Below are 27,096 nucleotides of genomic sequence, written 5' to 3' on the forward strand. Positions count from 1 at the left end.
CGGAGGTGGACCCTTGGGCCGAGGTGGGGTTGACGCAACCCATAGGTAAGGCCCTACGGGTCCCCACCGTCGGCAGGCGGAGTGAGCTGTTGAACAGAGGCCAGCTGGAGCTTCACCAATACCAGCCCTCATTTCACGCGGGTTGAACCTTTGGATGCCGGGACCGGCTGGACTTAGATGGGCCTCTGTATGTAGTCAATGTGGAGATTGGGTTCAGCCCAGAAACAGCATGTGATAGATGGCACAGTCTTACACTGGACAAGGTAGTGTCCTGGAGACTCGGGTGCCAAAGGAACGGAGGCAGACAGGGGGGCGCCCAAGCAAGAGCAGGCCGAAGCCTGAATAGACCAAGTCCAGGAAGTAAGCTGCAGAGGCGTCAGGTGTTGCGGCAATCTGGAGGCAGTGGCAAGCAAGGCTGAGATCTTATCATGGAGGTAGTCAAGCATCAAACGATGCAAAGGTCTGGGTCTGGAGAGAGGCAATAGCGTAGTCAGGCAGTGTGGAGGTCTGGATCTGGAGAGAGGCAACAGTGTAGTCAGGCAATGCGGAGGTCCAGGCTTGGAGAGAGTCAATGGTATGGTCAGGCAAGGCTTGGAGAGAGTCAATGGCGTGGACAGGTGAAGCAGAGGTCCGGGCTTGGAGAGAATCAATGGCATGGTCAGGCGAAGCAGAGGTCTGGGCTTGGAGAGAGTCAATGGCGTGGTCAGTGGAAGCAGAGTCAAAGTCCATGTAGGCAATCTGAGGTATGGTGCAAGGCAGGAACGAAGGAACTAGGAACATGAGGAGCAGGAACACAGAAGTGAGATGAATCTCTAAGGAGGCAACGAGTACTCGACCAGCAAGGAGACCTGTTGCAAAGGCAAAGCTAGGGAGCAGATACTGAAACTTTGCTGACATCATCATCTGGAGCCGCAGCTAGATTCCTGCCGCGGTCCCTACTTAAATCTTGGTGATGCGTGCAAGCCTAGGGAGGGGCGCGGCCCGAGTAGCAGTGTCTCTCCACGGGCCACGCGAAGAGGCCCAATGAGAAACAATGGACGTGATGGCTGGACCGGGAGCACCAGGGGAGGCCCGAGGACAGAGCTGGTGGCCCGCTGCTGCCAGTGAGGAGGAACCAGGAGCTGGAGTCACTGCAGAGAGGTGAGGGGGCCATGCCGCGGGTCTTCCGCGAATGGCACGCATAATAGTTTCTGTTTCTAATTTGTAGTCCCTTTTTCTGTATTAAGTTTTGGTTTCTGCTCTATTTGCGTGACTGGAGTGCAGTATTTCTGCTAGCGTGTAATTTCTATGTAGGGATCTGTCATAGTCCATGTAGTTTTGTTTTCCCATTAGGAGGTTATATTGATATGTTAGGGACTGGTGTAATTCTACTGTTTGAGTTCTGGAGCCTAGTTCCTCCTATTCAAAAAGATGACTATAATAAAATGAGGAAGATGGTTAGGAAAAACTGAAAAGAGCAACTGCAAAGGTTAAGAGTTTAGCTGAGGCATGGATGTTGTTTAAAAATGTCATCTTGGAAACCCAGAACAGATGTATTCCACTCATTAGAAAAGGTGGAAAGAAGGCTAAATGACTACCGACATGCTTGAAAGATGAGGTGAGTAAGACTATAATATCTAAAAGAACATCTTTCAATAAATGGAAAAGGAATCTGAATGAAGAAAACAGGAAACAGCATAAGTACTGGCAAGACAGGTGCAAAGCATTGATAAGGAAGGCAAAGAGAAAATTTGAAAAGAAGCTTGCCGTGGAAGTAAAAACTGAAAGTAAAAACTTGTTCAGGTACATTCAAGGAAAAATCCTGTGAGGAAGTCAGTTGGACCATTAGATGATCAAGGGGTAAAAGGAGCACTTAGAGATGATAAAGCCATAGCAGAGAAACTAAATGAATTCTTTGCTTCAGTATTCACTGAGGAAGATGTAAGAGATATACCCATGCCAGAAGTGATATTCAAAAGTGATGATTCAGAGGAACTGAAACAAATATCAGTGAACCCGGAAGATTTACTAGGGCAAACTGACAAACTAAAAAGTAGCAAATCACCTGGACCATATGGTATACATCCCAGAGTTCTGAAAGAACTGAGAAATGAAATTGCGGACCTGCTATTGGAAATTTATTAATTGGAGGCGTTGCCAAGGTAATACCAATTTTTAAAAAGGGATCAAGGGGTGATCCAGGAAATTACAGACCAGAGAGTCTTTCATCTGTGCCAAGCAAAATGGTAGAAACTTATCATAAAGAAAAAAATTGATGAACATATAGATAAGCATAGTTTAAAGGGACAAAGCCAACATAGATTTAGACAAGGGAAATCTTGCCTCACAAATTTGCCTCATTTTTTTGAGGGCATAAATATGTGGATTTCCAGAAAGCATTTGACAAAGTCCCTCATAAGAGATTTCTTAGGAAAATAAAAAAAGTCATGAGATAAGGGGCAGTATCGTATGGTGGATTGCCAACTGGTTAAAAGTTAGAAAACAGAGAGTAGGGCTAAATGGTAAATTTTCCAATGGAAAAAGGTGAATAGTGGAGTGTCCTAGGGATCTGTTCTGGGACCACTGCTTTTTAATATATTTATAAACGACCTGGAAATGGGAACAGCAAGTGAGGTGATCAGATTTGCAAATGAGACAAAATTTTTCAAAGCTGTTAAATCACTAGTGGATTGTGAGAAATTGCAAGAGGACTTTGCAAAACTGGGAGACTGGACATGCAAATTGAAAATGAAATGTAATGTGGACAAGCACAAATTGATGCACCTAGGGAAGAGTAATCCAAATTATAGCTAATTAATGCAAGGTTCCACATTAGGAGTCACCACTCAGGAAAAGAATCTAAGTGTCATCGTTGAAAATATGTTGAAATGTTCTACCCAGTGGGCAGCAGCAGCCAAGAAAGCAAATAGAATGCTTGGGATTATTATTAGTTAAGGAATGGAGAATAAAAGAGAGACTATCATAATGCCTCTGTATCACTCCATGGTGCAACCTCATTATGATTGTGTGCTGTTCTGGTCATCAAATCTCAAGAAAGATACAGCAGAATTAGAAAAGGTACAGAGACGCATGATAAAGAGGATGGAACAATTCCCCTGTGAAGAAAGGCTAAAGAAATTAGGACTCTTAAACTTGGAGAAGAGATGACTAAGGGGAGATGTGATAGAGGTCTATAAAATAATGAGTGGAATGGAACGAGTAAATGTTAATCAGCTGTATACTCTTTCAAAAAGTTCAAAGAACGGGAGACACACAATGAAGTTACTAGGTAATACAGTTAAAACTAATAAGAGAAAATATTTTTTTACTCAATGCATAGTTAAGCTCTGGAATTTGTTGCCAGAGGATGTGGTGAAAACTATTAGTGTAGCTGTGTTTAAAAAAGGTTTGAACAGGTTCCTGGAGGAAAAGTCCATTAATCATTATTAAGGTAGAGTTGCGGAAATCCACTGCTTATTCTTGTGATAAGCAACTTGGAATTTATCTACCCCTTAGGATCCTGCCAGGTACTTGTGACCTGGCTTAGCCACTGTTGGAAACAAGATAATAGGTTTGATGGACCCTCGGTCTGACCCAGTATGGCAAGTCTTATGTTCCTATGGTATGGTAAGGTTCTGAATGACTTAGTAGGATTTTGTGTTACTTCACAAAGGGGTAGATTTTAAAAGGGTGCGCGCGGGCATACATGTGTGCGCTATACCCGGCGCGCGCGCACATGTACACCTGATTTTATAATTTGCGCGCGCAAATTATAAAATTAGGGGTCAGCACACGCAAGGGGATGCACAATTGTGCACCTTGCGTGCGCTGAGCCGCACTGCCTTCCCCCGTTCCCCCCCCCAGCCTGACCTTCCCACCCCTTCCCCTGACCTTTCCCCCTCCTAGCCCTACTCTAACCCCCCCCCCTCCCAAAAATTATTATCTTACCTTTTGCACTTTAGGTTATAAAATGAAATGTCCTACTTCTGCTCTGCATCCATTGCTCTTTTTATTTTCAAATGATTATGATTATTGTTTATTGTATTTATCTTGTTCTGAAAAGGAGATTTATATAAGAATACATTGAAGCTTGTTTATTACATGGTTGTGCTGACATGTGATTATTGATGCAAATTTTTTGTAACATATTTAGTTCTTCCTAGGGGTGACCAGCTTGTTAGTGATCCCTGTGTGTCCTCTCAGAGAAGATGAACTTGGTGAATTTTCTATGTTATTTATTTCGAGTGATTCCCTCTCCAATACCTTTTCTCCAATCTTTCCTTTTCAAATTCCACCCATCCTTCCCAACCTCCAAGGACACCAGTGACCAAGAAGAATTTCCCATGTTCTGTTACCCAGCTGGAGGATGGAATTTTCTTTGTTGATCCCTATGGGGTGACCATCCAGGGGCTTGTAGGATGAAGTTAGCCTTCGCCCTAATAGCATAGGGGTTCCCTTTTTCTCATCGCCAACCCTTCATCGTGAGCATGGGGAATCTTTTGTCCCTTAGTTATGTTAGCTCATTTTTTTCTGGGGTTTGTTTTGGTGACTTTTAGGTATTCCTAAGAGAAGTGTATTGTGGGGATGCATAGAGGCACAAATGCGAACATTGACCCAGGCACCGGCGACCCACATTACACCTCTGCTGCATAGAGTGGCAATTCAGCCCATAACAGCAGTGTTTTGACTACTTTTTGTTTTCAGGCATTCATTAGAGTGATCCGCAAGGAGCAGTAGTTACTAGTAATATGAAGTGATTATTTTTCATTATTTTTTGTGCTTAATTTAGTTTTTGAAATGGTTCGGAGCTGTTTTTTTCGTGTTTCCCTAATTTCGGACTTACTACACTAAATCCCGTTAGTACGCACTAACTCAAAATACTAATTATATGAAATTTTGTCTTTTTTTTTGTTTGTTTGTTTCAGGGCGCTTCCGAAACAAGTTGAAATAGACAGTTTTGTTGCTATTGTCTTTTTCGTCTAAACCGAGTGCACATCCTTAGCAGTTACAACTCTTAACAGCACAGGGCAGACTAGAAAGGCTACTTCAGTCTATGCCATCATTTAATATGTTATGTTACTATCAATCTTTTCATGCCCTTGTATTCTGTAAAACAAAACGGAAGCCGATCCAAATTGTCGATAAGCTAAGAAACAGAGAGTGATCGGTGTAAAGCAGCCTTTATTGGAAAGAGCCAGACTCTGGCCGAGTTGAGCTCCCTCAAGAGCTATCGTTGTAAATTGTCTTCAATTATGATTAATCAATGTACTGTCAAAAAACATGTATAGTCTAGGCTGAGCAACTTGGTGTGATAATCTTCAGCATTTGTTGAGTAAACATGTAGAATGGTGTAGCAACAATACTTAGTGTATAGACTGGTATAAATGCAATCCTTTGGAAGCTGTGTTTAGGAACACATTTACTGCATTCAAAATTAGAGCCGATCACTGTCCAGCATGTTGCCTTGCGCTTCTTCAGAAAATGAAAACCACTGTCATGTCATATCTTTGTCATCTCTTCTCCAGGTTGCAGAGCCCTAACCTATTTAGCCTTCATAAGAGAACATTTTCCATCCTCTTTACTATTTTTGTTGCTTTTCTCTGTACCTTTTATAGTTCCACTATATATTTTTATTTTGGATGGGAGATCAAATCTATATACAAAATTCAAAGTGTGATTACACCATAGATTGATACAGAGTCATGCATATCGAGTGTGGAAATCCGAAAGAAATGTATTTGATGGGGGGGTGAAGGGCTGATGTGCACGGAGAAGGAGAGAGACCTTGGGGTGATAGTGTCTAACGATCTGAAGTCGGCGAAACAATGCGACAAGGTGATAGCTAAAGCCAGAAGAATGCTGGGCTGCATAGAGAGAGGAATATCGAGTAAGAAAAGGGAAGTGATTATCCCCTTGAACAGGTCCCTGGTGAGGCCTCACCTGGAGTACTGTGCTCAGTTCTGGAGACCGTATCTCCGAAGGGATTGGGACAGGATGGAGACGGTCTAGAGAAGGGCGACCAAAAAGGTAGATGGTCTTCATCGAATGACTTATGAGGAGAGATTGAAGAATCTAAATATGTATACCCTGGAGGAAAGGAGGAACAGGGCTGATATGATACAGACTTTTAGATACTTGAAAGGTTTTAATGATCCAAAGTCAATGACAAACATTTTCCGTTGGAACAAAATCAACAGAACTAGGGGTCATGACTTAAAACTCCAGGGAGGAAGACTCAGAACCAATGTCAGGAAGTATTTCTTCACGGAGAGGGTTGTGGATGCCTGGAACGCCCTTCCGGAGGAAGTGGTGAGGACCAGAACTGTGAAGGATTTCAAAACGGCGTGGGATAAACGCTGTGGTTCCATAAAGTCTTGAGGATGTGAATGAACTGAAGAGAAGAGGCATGGGGGTAGCTTGCGGGAATGATGGCTACTACCCTTATTCAATAAACCTACACAAAGTTAAAGCAACTCCAACATTGCTCTATGCTTCAACGGCAAGAGGAAATGTGGGAAAAAAGATCTGCATTCACAAATAAGCATGGGAGTAGCTTGCTTGTTGCAGCGGTTACTACCCGAAACCAAATTAGCCTGATGCTTCGCTTTCATTGCATATCCAAGCAGCTGTCTGCTTCAATGGCAGGGGGAATGAAGAAAAGATGATTTATATTCAAACAATCAACAAGGACTAAATTGCACAGGCTGGAAAAACAAATAAGTGTGGGAGTAGCTTGCTTGTTGCAGCGGTTACTACCCTGAACCAGTCAAGCCTGATACTTCACTTTGAATACATATACACAGCGTAGCTCACTGCTTCAACGGCAGGAGGGAATGAAGAAAAGAGGATTTATATTCAGACAACCAACAAGGATTTATTGCTCAGGCTGGGTAAACAAATAGACGTGGGAGTAGCTTGCTTATTGCGGTGGTTACTATCCCTAACCATGTAGGCTTGATACTTCACATTGATGCAGCTCCAGCACTGCTCTCTACATCAGTGGCGGGGGTGGAAGGAAATTAGAACCAAAAAGTTACCAATAAGGGCCCTGACCTTAGTGGTCAGAGTAACAGATAAGTATGAGAAAAATAAGTATGAAAGCTTGCTGGGCAGACTGGATGAGTCATTTGGTCTTCTTCTGCCATCATTTCTATGTTTCTGTATGTTTCTATGTTTCAGAGACATTACGGTAGTATTTTTTTTCTCTTCCTTTCCGAATAATTCCTAACATATTATTTGCTTTTTTGACTGCTACTGCATACTGAGCTAAGGATTTCAATGTATTGTCAGTTATGAAAGCAAGATTTTTTTTCCAGGGTGATAACTCCAAATATGAAACCCATCATTGTGTTACTTTGTATTTTATTGATGTATGAAATGATTTAAACTGCTGGAAGCTACTTTGAGTAATGCATAAGTAATGTAATGGTGGGATATTAAGTGCAAATAGAAATATAGTTACTATTATGTTTCCTTATGTGAATCAGTTTCTACTTGTCTTCATTAAATTTAATCTGCCATTTGGATCCCTGTTCCCTAGTTTGGCAAGATTCTCCTGTAATTCCTCAGTCTACTTGTATTTTACCTACTTTGAATAAGTTTGTGTTTTTTGATCATTAATGGAGAAATTAAACACCAGTAGTCCCTGTACAAATCCCTGGCATACCACAATTTACATCTTTCCATTGAGAAAACTGGCCATTTAGCCTACATATTGTTTCCTATCTGTTTAATTTGTTACCAATATATCATGACATTGCCTCCTATCCATAGCTGGGAACTCTCAGGATTTCACCCTGAGATTCCGGGAATTTGCATCAGTTGCAGGGTCTCAGGGGAAACACTAGAAATCTCAGGGCCTCTTTATATATAGCTCAGCCACTCCCCTTCCTCAGTAAATTTGCAGGGGACAGGAGATGTGGAATGAGTCTGGAGCAGACACTGAAGGTAGCATGGGGGGAGAAACTGGAGAGGGGCTGCAACACACACTAAGCTCAGTCTGCAGTTGTGATTCCAGGACTTGGAACTCTCAGCTAAGGGTAAAGTGAGGAAGCATAAGTCATGGAGCTAGGACTTTATAGGGGGTGGGAGCAAAGAGAGAGCTGGGATCATGGAGAGAGGAAGGGGAAGTATGGTGGGATCATCTCTGGAGGAGGGGCAGGTGGTGGTGAGTGAAAGAAAGAGAGAGAAACTGTGGGGGTTGGGGATGGAAGAGAGAAAGCGGGGAGGGGGGGGGAGAGTGGAAGAGATAAAGATTATACATATAATTCTATTCCTACCCCCCTCACCCTACCGTCTGCTAATCAAGAGCAATCTCAGGGTGACCACAACTCAGAAGTTCCCAGGTATGCTCCTATCCCATGAAATTTTAGTTTCCTGAGGAGTTGCTCATGATTGACATTATCAAATACCTTCCCAGTACTTATATTAATTTCTATTTTTCTTATTAGTTTTTGCTTTCCATATTTTTCAAGGCTATCTTTTTCGCTTTAATGGTCTTAATCACAACATCAGGCAACCATACTGACATACTTTTGTTGTGTTGAACTTTTTTAATATGTGGAATATGTTACCTTGGCTTCTAAGATTGTATTTCTAGAGTCTCCACACCTTATACAGACTTTTAACCCTCATAGTTGCTCCTTTTTGTTTTGACCTAACTTGTTTCTTCATTTTATCATAGTTAAGCCTTAAATTCATAAGTAAATGTTAGTCAGGTCTGATCCCTGTAAGGTATGTTTTCCTGTGTAAGAGGATTATTGTAAGTACTCTGAAGTTCAAACTTATCTTTGAATTTCTACAAGCATTCTTGACCTGTTTGGGTTATGTTTGCAGTGAACTGAGCATTCCTACTGTTGTTGTTTTGAACACTTCAAACCAACAATATTTCCTGCCGGCTAAACACATTGAGAGCACTGAGGATATGATTATGTTCATTAACAGCATCCTGGATGGTACAGTAGAGGTAAGTCTGCCTCTAATTTGTAGTGTTTTTGTGTAATTAATTTAATTTTAATAGCAGCAGGTAGATTTAGTTTCTTTAGCTGAATTTTTTGTGTGTTATTAACAAAAATGACATGAGGTATGTGGCACCATATATACTAACCAATTTATTGAGGCAGGAGCTTTAGAGCACAGAGTTAGTCTATAAGATGCCAATCCCCTCATGTCAGACTAACACGGCTATCCCTCTGAATTGTGTATTATTAGGGTTTTATTTTTTGTAAATTTTCTCTATGACTGGGTGAAGAGCTAATGGCACAGTGAATATCATGGTCAATCTCACTTTCATCAAGACATATTTAATATACAATTTCAAACAGAGTATGCCAAAATCAGAAAGCAGCAAAGTAAAATACCAGCATTCTCACAGGATAAGCAGGATGGTAGCCCTCACATATGGGTGACATCACAGGATGGAGCCCGGCACGGAAAACTTTTCTGTCAAAGTTTCTAAAAGCTTTGACTGAAACTGGCACACTGAGTACACTGAGCATGCTCAGCCTGCAATTATCCTTGTGACCACAGGTGTCTTCTTTTTTTACGCTCTGCAGTAAGCATAGCGGTTAGGAGCTCTGTGAGAAATTCTAACACTTTTTCCACATGGAAATACTTAAACTTTTACTTCACAAACACTTTTTCCCTGCATGGGTCTCCCTTCGCATACATTTATTCGACGCTCGGTGAGTACTATGCCCTGTTTTTCGGTCAGTTCCTGTCACCTCCCTGGCCTGCCAACCGACTGCGGCCTTCCCTCTCCCTACATTTTCATAGTTAAGAACATAAGAACATGCCATACTGGGTCAGATCAAGGGTCCATCAAGCCCAGCATCCTGTTCAAACAGTGGCCAAGCCAGGCCATAAGAACCTGGCAAGTACCCAAAAACTAAGTCTATTCCATGTTACCGTTGCTAGTTATAGCGGTGATTATTATCTACGTCAACTTAATAGCAGGTAATGGACTTCTCCTCCAAGAACTTATCCAATCCTTTTTTAAACACAGCTATACTAACTGCACTAACCACATCTTCTGGCAACAAATTCCAGAGTTTAATTGTGCGTTGAGTGAAAAATAACTTTCTCCGATTAGTTTTAAATGTGCCACATGCTAACTTCATAGAGTGCCCACTAGTCTTTCTATTATCCGAAAGAGTAAAAAACTGATTCACATCTACCCGTTCTAGACCTCTCATGATTTTAAACACCTCTATCATATCCCCCCTCAGCTGTCTCTTCTCCAAGCTGAAAAGTCCTAACCTCTTTAGTCTTTCCTCATAGGGGAGCTGTTCCATTCCCTTTATCATTTTGGTCGCCCTTCTCTGAACTTCTCCATCGCAATTATATCTTTTTTGAGATGCAGCGACCAGAATTGTACACAGTATTCAAGGAGTGGTCTCACCATGGAGCGATACAGAGGCATTATGACATTTTCCGTTTTATTCACCATTTCCTTTCTAATAATTCCCAACATTGTTAGCTTTTTTGACTGCCGCAGCACACTGAACCGACGATTTCAATGTGTTATCCACTGTGACGCCTAGATCTCTTTCTTGGGTAGTAGCAGCTAATATGGAAACTAACATTGTGTAACTATAGCATGGGTTATTTTTCCCTATATGCATCATCTTGCACTTGTCAACATTAAATTTCATCTGCCATTTTGATGCCCAATTTTCCAGCCTCAGAAGGTCTTCCTGCAATTTATCACAATCAGCTTGTGATTTAACTACTCTGAACAATGTTGTGTCATCTGCAAATTTGATTATCTCACTCGTCGTAGTTCTTTCCAGATCATTTATAAATATATTGAAAAGTAAGGGTACCAATACAGATCCCTGAGGCACTCCACTGCCCACACCCTACCACTGAGAAAATTGTCCATTTAATCCTACTCTCTGTTTCCTGTCTTTTAGCTAGTTTGTAATCCACGAAAGGACATCGCCACCTATCCCATGGCTTATTTTTCCTAGAAGCCTCTCATGAGGAACTTTGTCAAATGCCTTCTGAAAATCCAAGTACACTACATCTACAGGTTCACCTTTTTACACATGTTTATTAACTCCTTCAAAAAAGTGAAGCAGATTTGTGAGGCAAGACTTGCCTTGGGTAAATCCATGCTGACTTTGTTCCATTAAACCATGTCTTTCTATATGTTCTGTGATTTTGATGTTTAGAATACTTTCCACTATTTTTCCTGACACTGAAGTCAGGCTAACCGGTCTGTAGTTTCCCGGATCGCCCATGGAGCCCTTTTTAAATATGGGGGTTACATTAGCTATCCTCCGGTCTTCAGGTACAATGGATGATTTTAATGACAGGTTACAAATTTTTACTAATAGGTCTGAAATTCCATTTTTTAGTTCCTTCAGAACTCTGGGGTGTATACCATCCGGTCCAGGTGATTTACTACTCTTAAGTTTGTCAATCAGGTCTACCAAATCTTCTAGGTTCACCGTGATTTGGTTCAGTCCATCTAAATCATTACCCATGAAAACCTTCTCCAGTACGGGTACCTCCCCAACATCCTCTTCATGTAAACACTGAAGCAAAGAAATCATTTAATCTTTCCGCGATGACCTTATCTTCTCTAAGTGCCCCTTTAACCCCTCAATCATCTAACGTTCCAACTGACTCCCTCACAGGCTTTCTGCTTCGGATATATTTTAAAAAGTTTTTACTGTGAGTTTTTGCCTCTACGGCCAACTTCTTTTCAAATTCTCTCTTAGCCTGTCTTATCAATGTCTTACATTTAACTTGCCAACGTTTATGCATTATCCTATTTTCTTCTGTTGGATCCTTTTTCCAATTTTTAAATGAAGATCTTTTGGCTAAAATAGCTTCTTTCACCTCCCCTTTTAACCATGCTGGTAATTGTTTTGCCTTCTTTCCACCTTTCTTAATGTGTGGAATACATCTGGATTGTGCTTCTAGGATGGTACTTTTTAACAATGACCACGCCTCTTGCACACTTTTTACTTTTATAGCTGCTCCTTTCAGTTTTTTTTCTATTTTTCTCATTTTATCAAAGTTTCCCGTTTGAAAGTTTAGCACGAGAGCCGTGGATTTGCTTACTGTCCCCCTTCCAGTCATTAAATCAAATTTGATCATATTATGATCACTATTGCCAAGTGGCCCCACCACCATTACTTCTCTCACCAAATCATGTTCTCCACTGAGAATTAGATCTAAAATTGCTCCCTCTCTCGTCGATGCCTGAACCAATTGCTCCATAAAGCTATCATTTATTCCATCCAGTAACTTTATCTCTCTAGCGTGTCCCGATGATACATTTACCCAGTCAATATTGGGGTAATTGAAGTCTCCCAAGATAAACGTGCAAGGATAAATCTATGAGTTCCACCAGAGTTATAGTGTATAATATAAATGTTTATTTCCACAACTGTGATAAATGGCAACTCCACATTGATCTAAATAGATTTGTATAAGTCCCCCGACACGGTCCCGTGTTTCGCTTGTGGCTGCATCGGGAGGGACCACAATATGTCAGTAAAGTCTACAATACAAAAGTATATCATTGATGAAACTGGAAAAACATACATGGCTACTTATTCCTAATAACAATCATTCAGTCTATACATACCTTTTGCATGAGTCATGGAGCGCAAACCCCCTCATCACTGTCAACCTTTTTGAAGAAGAGGATTGGCGCCAAATCAGATTACATCGCGAGATCCTCGGACCAATCACCACCCCCAACCGCTCAACCAAACAGGTGCCATTCGATTTCTTTATTCAGGCCTCTGGGATGAATCGTGTCTAACGTAAAGATCTACCTTTGCTCCCTTCTACCCAGCAATTCAGCATAGTCTCCTCCCCTAAACGGGGGAAGGACTATCTCCAATACTGAAAAAATGAGATCTTAGTGTCATCCGCAAGAAGACAAACCTTGCCTTCTATCTCATCCGCTATGTCGCTCACATAGATATTGAACAGGACCGGTCCCAACACCGATCCTTGTGGCATTCCACTTAACACCGCTTTCTCTTCAGAGTAGGTTCCATTTACCATCACACATTGTCTTCTGTCCGTCAACCAGTTTGCAATCCAGGCCACCACCTCGGCACCCACTCCTAAGCTTCTCATTTTATTCACCAGTCTCCTGTGTGGGATCGTATCAAAAGCTTTGCTGAAATCCAAGTAGATGACATCGAGTGTTATTCCTCGATCCAATTCCCTAGTCACCCAGTCAAAAAAGTCAATCAGGTTTGTCTGACAGGATCTTCCCCTGGTGAATCCATGCTGCCTCTGGTCCAGCAATTCTCCTGACTGTAGATAGTTCACTATTCTTTCTTTCAGCAGCGACTCCATTACTTTTCCCACCACCGAGGTGAGGCTAACCGGCCTGAATTTTCCAGCCTCCTCTCTGCTCCCACTCTTGTGAAATGGGACCACAACCGCTTTTCTCCAATTCCTCGGCAGCACTCCCGTTTCTAGGGATCTATTGAACAGGTCACTCAGCGGACCCGCCAGCACATCTCTGAGCTCCCTCAATATCCTGGGATGAACCTCATCAGGTCCCATGGCTTTGTCCACTTTCAGTTTCCCCAGCTCTTCCCAAACATTCTCTACTGTAAATGGAGTTACATCTACTCCAATCCCCTCCAGTTTCTTGTTATCTAGTGACGGTCCTTCTCCAGGGTCCTCTTTAGTGAACACCGAACTGAAGTATTTGTTTAATCTCTCTCTACACATTGATCCTCTTCACCTTTCAATTTCCCTATACCACTTTGAACTTTTCTCCTTTCTCTGATGTATCTGAAAAATGTTTTGTCACCTCTTTACCTCTTTGGCAATCCTTTCTTCCGCTTGATCTTTTGCAGTCTTGATTACTTTCTTTGTCTCCCTCAGTTGTACTAGATATTCCTCTTTGTGCTCCTCCCTTTGGGATCCTTTATATTTCTTGAACGCTGTTCTTTTAGCCTTCATTTTGTCAGCCACCTCCTTTGAGAACCAGATAGGTTTCATTTTTCTTTTGCTTTTCTTTACTTTTTTAACATATAGATTAGTTGCCTTGGTAATTGCTCCTTTAAGTTTGGTCCACTGTTGTTCCACATCTCTCTTGTTTCCCAACCTTCTAGTTCTTCCTCCAGATACTTCCCCATTTCATCTAAGTCCGTGTTTTTGAACTGCAAAACTCGGGTCTTCGTGCTTCTTCTCTGTATCCTTTGTGTGATATGAAACCATACCATTTTATGATCATTGGTGTTGAGGTGGGCTCCCACCTGGACATCAGAGACATTATCTCCATTAGTGAGCACTAAATAGAGTATAGCTCCCTCTCTCGTGGGTTCCATTACCATTTGTTTGAACAGAGCTCCTTGCAGGGCATCCACTATTTCTCTACTATTGTTAGATTCTGCGGAAGGGATTCTCCAGTCTACATCCGGTAGATTAAAGTCTCCAAAGATCACCACTTCTCCCTTCTTTCCCATCTTTTGGATGTCTTCAACCAGATCTCTGACATGCTCTTCCTTTTGATTTGGAGGCCTGTAAACCACTCCAATAAAAATGGATGCCCCATCATCCTTTTTTAGGTCGGCCCAAAGTGCTTCTTCATTGCCCCATCTTCCTTGCAGCTCAGATGCTTGGATATTGTTTCTGACGTAAAGAGCCACTCCTCCCCCTTTCCTATCCTTTCTGTCCTTCCTTAACAAGTTATAGCCCGGTATTGCCGTATCCCAATCATGAGATTCCGTGAACCATGTCTCTGTGACAGCAACAACGTCCAAGTCCGCCTCCACCATTAGGGCTTGCAGATCTGGGATTGTATTGTCAAACTATGAGCATTTGTGCTCATAGCTTTCCTCTTTTAGGTTACTGTTTTTCTTGGACTCCTTTTGTTGAGTTTTGTTATCCACTTCACCCTTTCCCTTTGCATTTGTGCAAGGGAAAATATTAGTTCCTCTGACAGAGTCAACAATCACAGTGAGCTTTTTCCTTTGGTTTCTGATCTGGACTTTTCTATATGCATTGGGTTACCTCTTTCTTTTCAGATAACACTTCAATGTTTTTCTCAAGAACTTCGTCAGTATTTAATACAGAGAAGGCATTTTGTACTTGTTGCACTTGATACAGTGTGTGTCTCCGCATCACAGGTCTAATTCTACCAGAGCTCACTGTAATCCTGTTGTTTTTTTAGTTCCTTAATGCCCTGTGTGAGTGGGGGGGGGGGGTAGGCTTGTGGGCTGCACAGCTGTCAATAATGGGTGTCTGTGGGTCATAGGTCTTATCCTACCTGAGCCCACTGTAATTCCTGAATTAATTCCTGAATAATGTAAAGTGGGTGAGACTTTCTTTATTGAAGTTAATTCAGCTTTAACTTTAGCCAGCTCCTTTTCCAAGGTAGAGAGTTCAGAACAAATGGGGCACGCCTTAAATTTCCATACGATTACCCTCAATATAAAGGCTCCACAACAATTGCATTGGATAGTCCTCATTTTGGTAAATGTGATGGATAACACTTAAGGAATTACCAAATTACCAGCTTATATTGTTGACAATTATGTATTCAGGCAGAATATATCAAAAACCCAATCCCAGGGGTGGGTGGGCAGAGAGGCAGGGTGGGAGGGAGTGAAAGTTACCCTTGGTCAAGGTTGTTCACAGGACCCTGTATCTGCTATTGAGTTTGAAAAGACCCTCCCCCAGATGGCTTACTAAGTTAAACTCTTTACTTAGCTGGACACAAGAAACTTTAGTATTTCATGTATTCTGGCTGAGCAAGCCCTCAATTTTGGCAGATACAGGCTGTGATTTGGTTTGCTGTTTAGCAAGAGGAGTGGCTTCCATAGTAGCGGCCAGGGGTCAGTTATGGCTGCGAAATTGATCAGCCGATGCAACCTCCAAGGCTAACCTTATCAAATTGTCCTTTAAAGGCTTGCTTTTGTTTGGGAGCGAGTTAGACAAATTGGCCAGTAAGTAGGGCAAATCCCTTGTTCCTCGTTTGCCAGAGGATAAGAAGCAGACGCCACACTCCTATAACATGAGTTCATACTAGGGGATCCAGGCGTTTTCATCCCTATAGAAGAATGACCCCTCAGGGGATTCGACCTTTTGGTAGATCTCAGTCCTTTCATCCCCAACAGCCAAGAAAAGGCACGGATTCAGGTAGTGGAACCTCCTGACCCTCCCAATGAAGGTTTGCCCACCCACCCCCGGGAACAATAGATAGGGGGATGTCTCTCTCTCTTCTATCAGAGGTGGGTCAGATCACATCTGCTCAATGGGTCCTGGAAGTGATACGAGAGGGATATGCCCTGGAGTTTCACAGTATTCCTCAGACATGTTCATGGTGTCTCCCTGCCACTCACTGCAGAAGAAGCAGGCAGTGGAAGCTACTTTAGCAAGGCTCCTCAGTCTGAGGTCTCTGGTTCCAATGCCCAAGTCTCAACAAAATACGGGGCGATATTCCATTTATTTTGTTGTGGCTAAGAAGGAGGGCTTCTTTTGTCCCATCCTGGATCTCAAAGGTGTCAATCATTATCTGCGGATGACGCATTTTCACAAGGAAATATTGCGCTAGGTAATAATGACCATGCAGTTAGGAGAATTTCTGACCTCTTTGGATCTGTCTGAAGCATACCTTCATATTCCCATCCAACTAGAGCATCAATGCTTTCTGCGGTTCGCTGTTCTGGAATGCCATTATCAGTTTCGAGCTCTACCCTTTGGTTTGGCTATTCCCCCAAGAGCCTTTTCCAAGGTAATGGTGGTAGTGGTGGCAGATTTGAGAAAAGATGGGATCCTCGTCCACCCTAATTTTGACGACTGGTTGATTCAAGCCAAGTCACCGGAAGAGAGCTGCAGAGTGATCTACAAGGTGATCTCCCTTTTGCAGGAGCTCAGCTGGGTGGTGAACCTGACCAAGAGCAGTCTTCAGCCTGCTCAGTCGTTGGAATACCTCGTGGTTCAGTTCGATACGAGGCAGAGCAAGGTTTTCCTGCTGGAAGCACGCATTCAGAGGTCAATGACAGCTCAGTCTGTTTGTAAACACTCTGTACCCGATCGTATGGTTCTACCTGCAAGTACTTGGCTTAATGGTGGCAACTCTGGAAGTGGTCCCATGGGTGAGGGTGCATATGCGTCCTCTTCATCGCTCCCTGCTGTCTCAGTGGAACCCACAGTCACAGGACTATTCAATTCGGCTCCTCCTGCCAATGGAAGTCTCCTCCCAACTGCAGTGCTGGCTGCAGATGGATCATTGGAGGAAAGGAGTTTTCCTAATACCACCGCACTGGCTAGTACTGACAACAGATGCAAACTTCCTTGGTTGGGAAGCTCACTATCAGGAGCTGATGGTACAAGAGTGCTGGAATACAGAGGAGTTTCTCTGGAACATCAATCAACTGGAAGCCAGGGCGGTCCGGTTGGTATGTTTGCAGCTTAGCGACAGGCTGAACGGTCGATCGGTCCAGATAATGAACGACAAATGCCCAAATGGCAGATGAAATTTAATGAGGATAAGTGCAAAGTGATGCACATAGGGAAAAATAACCCATGCTATAGTTACACGATGTTAGGTTCCATATTAGGAGCTACCTCCCAGGAAAGAGATCTAGGCATCATAGCAGAAATACATTTAAATCGTCAGCTCAGAGTGCTACGGCAGTCAAAAATTCAAACAGAATGTTAGGAATTATTAGGAAGGGAATGGTGAATAAAACGGAAAATGTCATAATGCCTCTATCGCTCCATGGTGAGACCGCACCTTGAATACCATGTACAATTCTGGTCACCGCATCTAAAAAAAAGATATAATTGCAATGGAGAAGGTACAGAGAAGGGCGACTAAAATGATAAAGGTAATGGAACAGCTCCCCTATGAGGAAAGATTAAAGAGGTTAAGGCTGTTCAGCTTGGAGAAGAGACGGCTGAGGGGGGATATGATAGAGGTGTTTAAAATCATGAGAGGTCTAGAACAGGTTAATGTGAATCAGCTATTTACTCTTTCAGATAATAGGACTATGGGGCACTCCACGAAGTTAGCATGTAGCACATTTAAAACTAATCTGAGAAAGTTCTTTTTCATTCAATGCACAATTAAACTCTGGAATTTGTTGCTAGGGGTTGTGGTTAGTGCAGTTAGTGTAGCTGGGTTTTAAAAAGCTTTGGATAAGTTCTTGGAGGAGAAGTCCATTGCCTGCTATTAATCAAGTTGACTTAGAAAATAGACACTGCTATTACCAGCATCAGTAGCATGGGATATACTTAGTTTTTGGGTACTTGCCAGGTACTTGTAGCCTGGATTGGCCACTGTTGAAAACAGGATGCTGGCTTGATGGCCCCTTGGTCTGACCTAGTATGGCATGTTTCTATGTAATGTGACCACTGTAGCTTACTTCAGTGAGCAAGGAGGAACCAAGAGCCAGCAAGTGTCACAGGAAATAGATTTGCTTATAGAATGGGCAGAAGTGCATCTTCAGATGATCTCAACCTCACACATAGCGAGAAAGGACAATGTAAGAGCAGACTTTCTCAGCAGAGAGAGTCTGGACCCAGGCCTTTTCGACGAGGCGTTTCAGCTGATTCTGGATCGCTGGGTTCCTCGTTCCTAAACCTCTTGGCGACTTCTCGCAATGCGAAAGTTCCATGATTCTTCAGTTGCAGGAGAAATCCAGAGTCATTGGGAATTGATGCTTTAGTGCAGGAGTGGCCGGAAGACAAGTTGCTATATGCCTTTCCCTCATGGCCCATGTTGGGCAGGTTGATTCAGAGAATCGAGCGCCACAGATGGATGGTGCTCTTGGTTGCTCCGGATTAGCCCAGAAGACTGTGGTATGCAGATTTGCGGCAGATCCTGGGGGACTCACCTCTTCGACTTCTGGCGCACAGCAACCTGCTAAGACAGGGTTCGGTTTTCATGAAGATCCAACTTTGTTTTGTCTTTTGGTATGGCACTTGAGAGGGCTCAATTGCTGAATCATGGATACACAGTTGCAGTAGTTTCCACCTTGCTTAGGGCTAGAAAATTCTCCACCTCCTTGTCTTATGTGTGAGTTTGGTGAGTCTTTGAGGCCTGGTTTAAGGATTGGGATACTCTTCCTCATTTGGTCAAGATCCCGCTCATTTTGGACTTTATATAGGATGGCTTGAATAAAGGTTTGGTCCTTAATTCCTTAAAGGTACAAGTAGCCTGTTTCAGGGGCCAGGTGAATGGTAGTACCTTGTCTTCCAGATGTGGCCTGTTTCCTGAAAGCAGTGAAACATCTTCGTCCTCCTTTGTGGTTTCCAGTACCCTTATGCAATCTTAATTTGATTTTGGATTTCTTAGCAGGTTCTACGTTTAGACTGATGCATAACCTGTCCTTGCGGTTACTGGACTTGAAAACAGTGTTTCTTGTTGCAATTTGTTCTGTGCGGAGATTTTACGAGCTGCAGGCCTTGTCTTGCCTAGAGCCCTTCCTCCAGGTGACTCCAGGGGCGGTATAGCTGCGTACTGTTCCTTTGTGTTTACTGAAGGTGGTCACTGAATTTCACTTGAAAAAGTATATCAAAACATTTTAGTCAATATTGTCAATCAGTCTCTACAGTTAGGTAATCTTAATGTATTAAAGCAAGCAATTATAAGGCCTGTTCTAAAATATATATATATATATATATATATATATATATATATATATATATATATATATATATATATATATATATATATATTTATATTCTGTTTCATGTATAACTTTGTCTAATTATCGTCCAGTATCCAATCTTTGTACTCTTAGTAAAATGCTGGAAAATGGGTCCTAATATAGCTGTAAGATTTTCTAGAAAATAATAAGTTTGGCTTCCACAGAAGTTATGGGACAGAGACACTGTAGTGTCTTTATTAGATGATATATATAAAATTAGATAGAAAAAAACTGGAATTCTTTTTTAATTGGATATTAGTTCTGCATTTGATACTATTCCCCATGCAAACTTGCTGTTGAAATTGTGTGAGTTGGGCTTAGGAGTGATGATATAATGGTTTCAATCATAATTGGCAGGACAACATCAGCAAGTTAGATTTAATAATAAGAGTTCAACCTGGTATTCAATAATGGATGTACCGCAGGGATCGTCATTATCATCTATATTATTCAGTATTTACATTTGATCCTTGCAGATGTGATGGACTCTCTTAGTTATCTGTTTAAATTTTATGCTGGTGATGTTCAATTTTATATACTTAGTTTAGTGCTGATGGTTTTCCTTTTGCTGAGTTTGCACATGTTATCATTAGCATTAACGATTAGATGTATGAATATGGACTTTTCTTAAATCATAGTAAAACAGTAAGTTTGTGATTAGGTAAAGGCACATCTCTTTTACCTGTTGATTTTAAATTGTATGGTCATACTGTAGAGCTGAGTAATAAAGCTCATAATTTGGGGATGGTGCTAGATTCTAGCCTTTCTTTAAAGGCTCAGATGAGTAATATAACAAAAGCATTTTTTTTTTTTAAAATTGAGGATGATTTGCGCCTTGACTTTCGGACAGTGGTACAGGCACTTGCCTTGAGTCAACTTGACTATTGTAACTCTCTTTATTTGGAGTTGCCGAAGTATCTGCTTAAGATTCTGTAACTGGTGCAGAATGCTGCGCCTCATATGATCTTCAGCCTTTCCTGGGGAGCTAGTTTGTCATTTTACAGAAAAGAGTTACATTGGTTACCCATGGCTGAGAGGATTCAGTTTAAGGTATTTACTATGGCTCGTAAATCCCTTCATTTAGAAGAATATTATCTTTTTAACAGAGTTAGGTTTTATGTACCTACACATCTGCAGTCATCTCACAATATGCTTGTGCTTCTGTCTGGCTCTACTTCTCAATTACAACTATCTGTTCGTCAAGCTTTTTCTTTAGCTGTTCCACTTTTATGGAACTCTTTACTTTTAAGCATGCATCGGGAATAGGATTATTTAAGTTTCAGAAAGTGAAAGCTTTTCTTTTTATTCAGGCATATATGGATTCTCGGCATAACATTTTTCAAATAGCTGTGGCTAAAATTGTGCAGTGTAATTTTTAGATGTTATTTTTATTGTGATTTTATTTTTTATCATTGTTTGATTTTTATATTGTGATATTTTATGCTATAATGTTATGTATGTAAGGATGTGATCCATGTTGAATATAAGAAAACAAGCATGCAAGGAGAGTGGAGTAAAGAGCACACACATTTAGAAATATAGCAACAAAATATTAATGTGCGGCAAATAACTTAAACTGAATAATACCACTTTAAACAAAATGTTAAATTTTTAATATGTGCACGCAACAATAGTGCACCAAATTTAAATCAAAATATTAGAATGAGTAATCACAGAAAGCCCGACACGGCCATGTTTCGCGTCAGGCTGCATCAGGGGGATCAATTCCAAAAAGTCTAAAAACAAAAAACAATTTACATCCAGTTATTGTACAGGGAGGCGGACACGCTAATAAGCAAGTGTTTAAGCAACATAAAACATGAGGAACCAAGAGGACTCAACAAAGCAGGGTGCTCAAAAATGTACTAATATGAGTACAACCAGGGTGCACAGCGGGTGAAGAGATGGGCAAAGGGAGGGGGGAGGGATGGGAGGGGGGGAAAGGGGGGGAAGAGAGGAGAAGGGGGAGAGGGGAAAGGGAGGGGGAGGGGAAGGGAGGTAGGAACGGGAAAGAGGGAAGGAAAGGGGGGAGATGGGGGGAAGGTAAGAAAGGAAGGAAGGGGAGGACTGGTAGGGGAAAAGGAAGGGGGAGGGGAAGAGGGAAAGGAGGGGGGGGGAGTGTGAAGAGTGTGAGAAACAGGTAAACCAGTACCCGGGTTAATTGGCTAGAGAAGACAGAAAACAAAGTGTTGCTATGGATTGAATATGTGAAATTAAATCCCATAAATTGGCCAAACACTGTTTCACGGAAACCTAAATAGTGCAGTACCTTGAGAGGACTGAATCGACAACTCAAAGCACGGCAAAATCGTGGTATATTAACAAAGCTGGAAATAAAAGTAAAACCAGGGTTTTAGAATGACACATGTACCAAGTGTTCCTATACTGCACCTTGGCAGACCAGAAACATTGATACCTTCAGGTCAGGAGAATCCCGAAGGAACCCTTTAATGATGTTAACGAGGCGTGGAAAGGATGAGTCTGTGTCCTGGGATCACCGCGTAAGTAAATAAATGAAATTCCGAACCGGACCCGAGGGTTTAGATTCCTAAGCAGACAAAAAACAAACAATTAAGAAGAAGGTACTGGAATGTCGAGAGGCTGACAAGTAATAGTTTAAGAATATATCAGTAAGTCAGAAAATACCTTGAAATTATACAGAGTACATATGCCGTTGGCAAAACCGTCAAATGAATTGTGCAACTGAACCCGGCATCTTCAGAAACTGTAACCGAGGAGATTAACATCAGAGACCGTGGAAGAACATATATATAATACAACAACAAGAATAAAACCAAAACAAAAACAAAAAGGGGACCGTCTATGGTGACTAACTTACCAAAGGTTGTAGTGAAAACCTTAAAAACTCAGACAGCTGTTATGGCGGTGTCCCAGAGGGAGCTACCGACGAAAAATTGAGCTTTTGAAGGTGGCTTCAAAGCAGTCCTGCGCAAACCAATGTCATGTGATCTTGATTGACAGTACGGCGAAGGGACAGTAGTATAGCCAAGTGAACAAGATTACAACAATATAAAAAAGTAGATAACCAGCAGAAAAGGGATATAATCCCCAAAAAAAGCTTATATTAGTGTGGTAGTGAAAATGAACGGGACTAAAGAACCAGAACAGTTGTTTTTAAAAGAAAATTGACAGAAAAAAATATTAAAATGAAATAAAACCCGGGTGACCCACTACTTGAACAGGTTAAGAAAAAGCAAGGGAAAACCTGTTTCCTCTCAGTGTTGAGCAGAAAGGCCAGCAAGTGATGGTTTAAGAATGTATCAATAAGACAGAAAATGTGCGGTTGCACAATCCATTTGACTGTTTTGCCAACCGCAAATAAAAACATTTAAACATAAAAGCCATGCAGAGATATGGTACAGAAAATCACCTCTTTTAAAAATAGATTTCTAGCAAAAAGTATATTTACTACTGTCCTTATTTCTTATATATATATCTATTGTGCAAGATGCCACTTCTCATTTTTTGAGCAAAGCAGAAATGTTAGAAGTCTGTAAATGAACATATGATAATATGTAGATTTTGGGATCAGAAATAAGTCAGCAGTAGAAATTAGCATATTTTTAGGGCAATAGTGGTGCATGAGCCCATGGGTACTACTATATACATGGCCTCCCTTCCAAGCAAAATACATTTCATGGATGTCTGACAAAACAGAGATGCTAGATTTGCTGAAACTGCTGATATAGTTAGGTTGCAGTACAAAAAGAATATAACTTGGGAACAGAATTGAGGTGAAAGTATTTATGGAGAGAAGTGGTGGATTGGTACAGCATAACAGAACGATATCAGTAGCTATATAAATGAACATAGTGCTCTACAAGTGAGGCCAAATTAATTCCGATTCTTGTGTTCTTTCAAATTACAGGCTCAAGGTGGTGATGGAGTCCTGCAGCGAATTAAAAGAATAATTTATGATGCCAAGTCTACTGTATTAGTAAGTACTTTCTTTAACTGAGCACATAACAGATAAAACCTCTTTCATATCTATAAGATGCAAGTAGTGTAACATAAATCACAACATAATTAATAATGCTATTGGGAATAAAATAAATGCATATGATCCTAAGTGATTAAATGCACCTGAAAATGAATCATCAAAGTCTCTTCATCTATCAAATGCAGTTATCACTATGTCTAAATTATGTCTTAACAGTCTGTCTTCAAAAGTTCTCCACTTCTGGGCTGTTTTCTCTTTGGTCTGCCACTGGGTGTCATCAGCATCATGTGCTATGGAATCTGCACAGCTGACACAGCTGAGATGATATCTAAAAAGGAAATGGGAGACAGAGAGCTGACAGATGAGGGCAGTGATGAAGAGCAAGAGGAGGGAAACATTGAAGAAAACACTCCTGATCCTTCTGAGGGAGAGCAAGAGGAAAAAAAATGTTCTGAATAAAAAAAAGGATTAAATCTTGACTCATTTTAGATATTTTACTAGGATTTCCAAATAAAGAAACTTATTTATTGAATTCAGCCATTTGCCTTGAGCTTCTCAGAGGAAAGAAACCATTTGTTTCTGGTATGCTTGCTTGGATTAGCATTTATTTACATTTTCTCAGATATGGAGGAAAAATAATCTGCAAGATTTAAATTATCAAATGTAATTCCCATTTTACTTAAGAGGTTAATTGGACAAGTCTGCTTATGTTAGTGTGCTATCTGAGCATTGCTTTTCAAAGAGCTTCCCTTTGTCCATACTTATATCCTTTCTCTCTATCTGTGATGACCGACTGGCAAAAAATATTGGGTCATTCAGTACATATAATAGGACTCGCGCTGATGTTTTTGCAATAGATGGACAAGTTCTTGCTAATTTTAAGCTGCTGTTCTCCTCTCACTTTCAAAGGTATTAAAAAAAAAAAACACTCAGGAAAGTATAGAATAAAAGCTGTGGTGCCTGGAAAGTGATTTAAAATTAGCACGAACACTAGTAGAATCTTCAGTTATATATTAAGATTGCTTTAAACCACCATAGCACAATCTTGTCGGTGAACACAGCCTAGTTAGAATAACACAGGCATTCTGACAAAACTATTTTTTCACACATCTGTGACATCCTATTAGTGTTCATCACATACTGTCTAAAACAGTACAAGTTCTTTGAATATCTTATTTGAAATTATCAGTTGTACTAAAAATTCTATTTTTAAGGTGACAATCTAGCACATTCTTGTTTAAATGTATACTTTTAATTGGGCTAGAGGGACAGATGCTTGCTATCTATTGTTTTTGACAGTTCTTAGCATGTCTCATTAATTCAGGATCTCAAGAGAAAGTAAGCATGTTGTTGCCCTTTTTCCCCTTTGCTGAAAGAATAGTTGCCAATCATCATTTTCATTAAAATCATTAATTATAAACATTTCTAATTCAATGGCAAGACAATGGCGCTATTAATTCCAAATGGCTTAAGTTCTCATTGGGTAAGATTTTAGACAATACTTAGTTAACAGTGGTACCATGAAGATTCTCTGAAACTAAGCACTTTGAATAATCACAGAACTTTTAATTTGGTGGAAAATGACAAATATAAAAGGATGACCTTTGCTACTATGAGCCATGCTGTTTCAAATGTTAAAAGGGGACAAATCCCAGGCTTCTGAAGATTATTGCATTCCATGAAGACCACCAAGACAGTGCAAGGCTGTTTTTACAAGAGCTGCTTGAATATAGGCACAGAGAAGCAGCAATCTGTACCATGTTGGCTTCAGGTGCTCTGTCTGCACTTTGACTGAGTGTCAGCCCTTGTCTTCTGCTTATTACTCTCCTGTTACCCCTTTTCTTCATTGAAAACTTCAAGCCTTTAGGCATCTGCAATGTTTATCCCTTGCCCTTTAAACTCATTTACTGATCTCGTCCTCACCACCTCTTTCGGGAGGGCATTTCAGGCATCCGCCACCCACTCTGTGAAGAAATATTTCCTGATGTTGGTTCTGATTTGTCCCCAGAGGAGTTTTATATTGCAATCTCTAGTTCTACAGTTTCCTTTCCAGTGGAAAAGATTTGATGTATATGTTTTTTAATACCTTTCAGGTATCTGAAGTTCTGTCTCATCTCTCCCCTGCACTTTCTCTCCTCTAGGGTATACATATTTAGATCATTCAGCGTCTCTTCATATGTCTTCCTAAACAGACCCCAGACCAGTTTGGTTGCCTTACTCTGGATCGTTGCATCCTCTTGCTTTCCTTTTTGAGATATAGTCTACAGAACTGAATACAGTACACCAGATGAGACTTTACCAAGGACCCATACAAGGGCATTAAGACCTCCTTCCCTGTACTTAGCTGGATCAGTCCAGACTCCTGGGTTTTACGTCCCCTCCAGCAGATGGAGACAGAGAAGTTTTGACAGACTCTGCCCCTATATCTTAAGGTGCCACCCACAGTCCGTCGGTATTTCTCTGTCTCCAGCAGATGGTGGAGTTGCAAACCCAGAGTCTGTACTGATTACTTAGTAAAAAAAAAAAAAAAAAAAAAGGGAAATCTTAGACAGATAGGAAAGCGGAATCAATTAAAAAAAACAAAACAAAACAAAAATCTAATAATAATTAGAAGAAGAGAACATCTTTCAGCCTCCCAGGGGGTTGCTAGGTCCTGAGGGGACCATCGCCCCTGGTGCTTGAGGCAGCTGCAGCTCGGGGTCGAGGGCCCTAATGCCACCGTACAGCAGGGAACCCAGATCACTCACCCCAGCCAGGACCCAGAGGCCACCGGGCAAGTTTAAAAAAAAAAAAAAAACTTTGCTAGAACGATTTGTGTTCTTTCTTTAGGCTCTCCCTTCCCTCGCTGCCGCGTCTACTCTTGCACTGCCGTTTTTTTTGCTGTTTTTTTGCATTCCAGTTGCATGATTTGCACTTCTTTGCATTGAATCTCACCTGCCAATTCTTCGACCACTCTTCAAATTTTCTTAAATCACTTTTCATTCTCTCTACTCCTTCAGGCGTGTCCACTTTCATCCGCATATAGACAAACTTTTCCTTCTAGCCCCTCCACAATGTCTCTCATGAAGATATTGAACAGAACTGGCCCCCAAACTGATCCTTGAGGCACTCCACTTAACACCATTCTCTCTTTAGAGCAGGTTCCATTTACTATCACACATTTTTTTCCTATCCATCAATCAACTTGTAATACAATCCACCACCTTGGTGCCTACACCCACTCTTCTCATTTTATTCAAGAGTCTCCTATTCTGGACTGTAACAAAAGCTTCGCTGAAATCCAGGTAAATCACATCAAATGCTCTTCCTTGATCCAGTTCTCTAGTCACCCAATCAAACAAATCAATCTTGTTTGTCTGACAGAACCTTTCCCTGATAAATCCATGCGGCCCTGGGTCCAGCAACCCACTCAATTGTAGATAGATCACTGTCCTCTCCTTCAGCAGAGTCTCTATTAATTTTCCCACCACCGAGGTGAGGCTAATCAGTCTTTAGTTTCCAATCTCCTCG

At 41.3% G+C, this 27,096-nt stretch overlaps 1 protein-coding gene across 4 annotated transcripts in view; it reads left to right on the forward strand.

The window, feature by feature from the left end:
- TMX3 (thioredoxin related transmembrane protein 3) overlaps positions 1–26,427 on the forward strand; it is a 306,294-nt gene extending 279,867 nt beyond the window's left edge. For 3 of the 4 annotated variants that reach the window (XM_029590913.1, XM_029590914.1, XM_029590912.1), the window contains exons 14-16: positions 8,815–8,944; positions 23,515–23,583; positions 23,803–26,427. In XM_029590913.1, coding sequence (XP_029446773.1) covers positions 8,815–8,944; positions 23,515–23,583; positions 23,803–24,045 — 442 coding nt within the window. In that variant the 3' untranslated portion in view covers positions 24,046–26,427. The remainder of the gene's footprint in view (positions 1–8,814; positions 8,945–23,514; positions 23,584–23,802) is intronic. The other variant, XM_029590915.1, reaches the window with a different exon arrangement.
- The last annotated feature ends 669 nt before the right edge of the window (positions 26,428–27,096 follow it).

The sequence above is a fragment of the Rhinatrema bivittatum genome, chromosome 2 (genome assembly GCF_901001135.1).
Source record: "Rhinatrema bivittatum chromosome 2, aRhiBiv1.1, whole genome shotgun sequence".
NCBI lineage: Eukaryota > Metazoa > Chordata > Amphibia > Gymnophiona > Rhinatrematidae > Rhinatrema > Rhinatrema bivittatum.